Below are 2668 nucleotides of genomic sequence, written 5' to 3'. Positions count from 1 at the left end.
ATGGGTTGTATGTGAGTTTGCTGTTGCTAAAAGTACGATATTCCTGAAATCATTCTCTCTCGGCCCCTCTGTCGGTGCGCAGACTCATCATTGCGGTGACCGTTAAACGCTTTTTATGTCCCTCTGTTTTGGCAGCGACGAGGCCGGTATGGGCCAAAAATGCTGCCATTTTCTTTTTCATAACCCACACACACACACACACACACACACACACACACACACACACACACACACACACTCCATTTCCTTTTAGTATGATGGATGGTGGTCATTTAATACAATGGTGCCGACAGAACCCTCACTTTCAGCATTCAGCATTTGTGAGCAGAGCAGAAGTGATATCTCCCCCTTCAGGATGGGAAAACCAACAGCAGATGAAAGCATATCCTGTGTGAAAATGCATCTCTGCTTTCGAATCCGTTCAACAGAGAGAGGAAAGACCTCAACACATAGACCTGCTCATAACTCCAAACGCTCATTGCTAAAGCAATAAAGCACACACACACAGCAGAGCACATGCACAAACACACACATTCTGAGATAGAAGCCCCCTCCGAGACAGACCTGGCCCTGACCTGTTCCAGAAACATGAGTTGAACATAATCACACACTCATGATTTCATCCCACACAAAGCTGCTGAACAAACACTGAACGGTGCGTGTTGGGGGCTGTTTTTCTTTTTTTACACGGAATACTGTAACACCTGCTAATCTCATAAATCAGTCAGGCGTTTACCTGTGTTTTAGTGTGCGTGCTTGTGTGTGTGTGTGTGTGTGTGTGTGTGTGTGTAAGGGTGTGTGTGTGTGTGTGTGTGTGTGTGTGTGTGTGTGTGTGTGTGTGTGTGTGTGTGTGAGTGTGAGTGTGTGAGTGTGAGAGTGAGAGTGAGAGTGAGAGTGAGTGAGTGTGAGTGTGTGTGTGCAGGTAATGAATGGCTTGTGTGTCAATGTGTAAGTGTGCTTGTGTGTATCTTATGTGTGTGTGTGTGTGTGTGTACATATCTGTGTGTCTGTGTGTGTGTGTGTGTGTGTGTGTGTGTGTGTGTGTGTGTGTATGTGTGTGTGGCTGTATGTGGGAGGATATACAGTTCATGATCCAGCACTTTAAAAGCGTATTTAAAACTCTACCTCTCAGTGAACTGTCTCAGCATGGTGAAAAGGTTGCTCAGCATATTGTCTCTTCCTCTTCCTCTCAGCCGCTCAGGAAATAGAGATGGTTCCTTCTGCAAAGACAAAAGGAGACTGGTAAAACAACATAACAACCTCATTCTCAGTGTGTGTGTGTGTGTGTGTGTGTGTGTGTGTGTGTGTGTGTGTGTGTGTGTGAGTGTGTTTGTGTGTGTGTGTGTGTGTGTGTGTGTGTGTGAGTGTGAGTGTGTGTGTGTGTGTGTGTGTGTGTGTGTGTGTGTGCGCGTTTGTGTGTGTGTGTGAGAGAGAGAGAGAGAGAGAGAGAGAGAGACTAAAGGTATAGATCTGTTTCACTCACTGAAAGAGCACTTTGGTTCCAAGGCAGTGAGATAACACTATTGAAGTCACAACACTGAACTGTCAATATGCACCCGCTCAGACATTATGCTTGAGATGACCATTTCAGGTAGCTTTCAACCTCCATTATACAGTAGTACCACAATGCCCTGTACTCAACCCCCCACTGTTTATCCTATGCTGGACCTTCTCCTTAAAATGGACATCATAAGCTGCATCTTAAGCCCATTCCCAGCTCATCTCATCACAAGGGTGAACCCTGTTGTTAGTATCCTCCCTGCTGCTCAAGGGACTCTGGCTCTCATGTGTATTGTATTTGTTTTGACATGTGTTCGTGTGTTTGTTATGCCATGTGTTTCTGTTTTGTTCTAAGACTCCGCCCCCACCTGCCCTCTGTCACTTCCTGGATTTCCCTGTCACCAATTACCACACCTGTCCGTTAATCAGTTCACTCATTGTCTTGATTAGTTTCTCCTGCCACTTGTTTGCTCCCCACCAATTACATGTCTCCCCTCCTGTATTTAAGTTCAGTCTGACCTTTGTTACCCTGTCTGATTGTCACCTAAAGTCTGTGTGAAAGACTCTGTCTGTCTGACCTGGATTCTAGAGTTTAACTCTTCTGCTTTCCCTGATTATCTGCCGGTGTGAGTTCTTGTTTTTTGTATTTTTTCTCTTTTGCTCTGCCTGCTTTGGTTTTTGGTTCTTTTGTGTGTTACCTTTTTGACTTTGACTTTTTGCATCTTTTATGTTTTGACTTTTGAACCTTTTTGAGTAACATTTGTGGACAAATAAATACAAGATTTTTGCCCACAATTTTGGTCTGCTATTGGGTCTCTTTTTCCCAACGGAACCTAACACCTGTAGTGCAAGACATGATTGGATAGGTTTTTGTCTATCCAAAAGATCACAAAACAATGGCTGTTCTTAGCGTTGGTAGCAGTTCTTTCAAACAACATTGCTGTCATGCCAGCTTCTAAAATCTCCCAAACATAAGTGAAGCAGTTTCTTACGGGCTCAATCACTAACGGTGCGAATCCATACCAGCGACGCAACCAAATTCCATCGCTTTGAGTGGGCGTGGTGTAGCGTGTGGAAATAGCATACAGTCCTACAATTTTCAAACCGTCAAAGACGACACCAAACAATCTCATTGGCCGCCGCCAGGAAAAATCGCTCCTCATTTGCA

At 44.6% G+C, this 2668-nt stretch overlaps 1 protein-coding gene across 1 annotated transcript in view; it reads right to left on the bottom strand.

Annotated features, from left to right (window-relative positions):
* The window catches only part of sphkap (SPHK1 interactor, AKAP domain containing), a gene marked incomplete at both ends in the record, with an annotated part of 74554 nt that extends 73385 nt beyond the window's left edge, over positions 1-1169 (bottom strand). Inside the window, one exon of the mRNA XM_080845065.1 lies at positions 1126-1169. Coding sequence (XP_080701191.1) covers positions 1126-1169 — 44 coding nt within the window. The remainder of the gene's footprint in view (positions 1-1125) is intronic.
* Between the last annotated feature and the right edge of the window lie 1499 nt (positions 1170-2668).

Source organism: Sprattus sprattus, assembly GCF_963457725.1.
Source record: "Sprattus sprattus genome assembly, chromosome: 9".
Lineage (NCBI taxonomy): Eukaryota > Metazoa > Chordata > Actinopteri > Clupeiformes > Clupeidae > Sprattus > Sprattus sprattus.
This window is presented reverse-complemented; position numbering and strand designations above follow the sequence as displayed.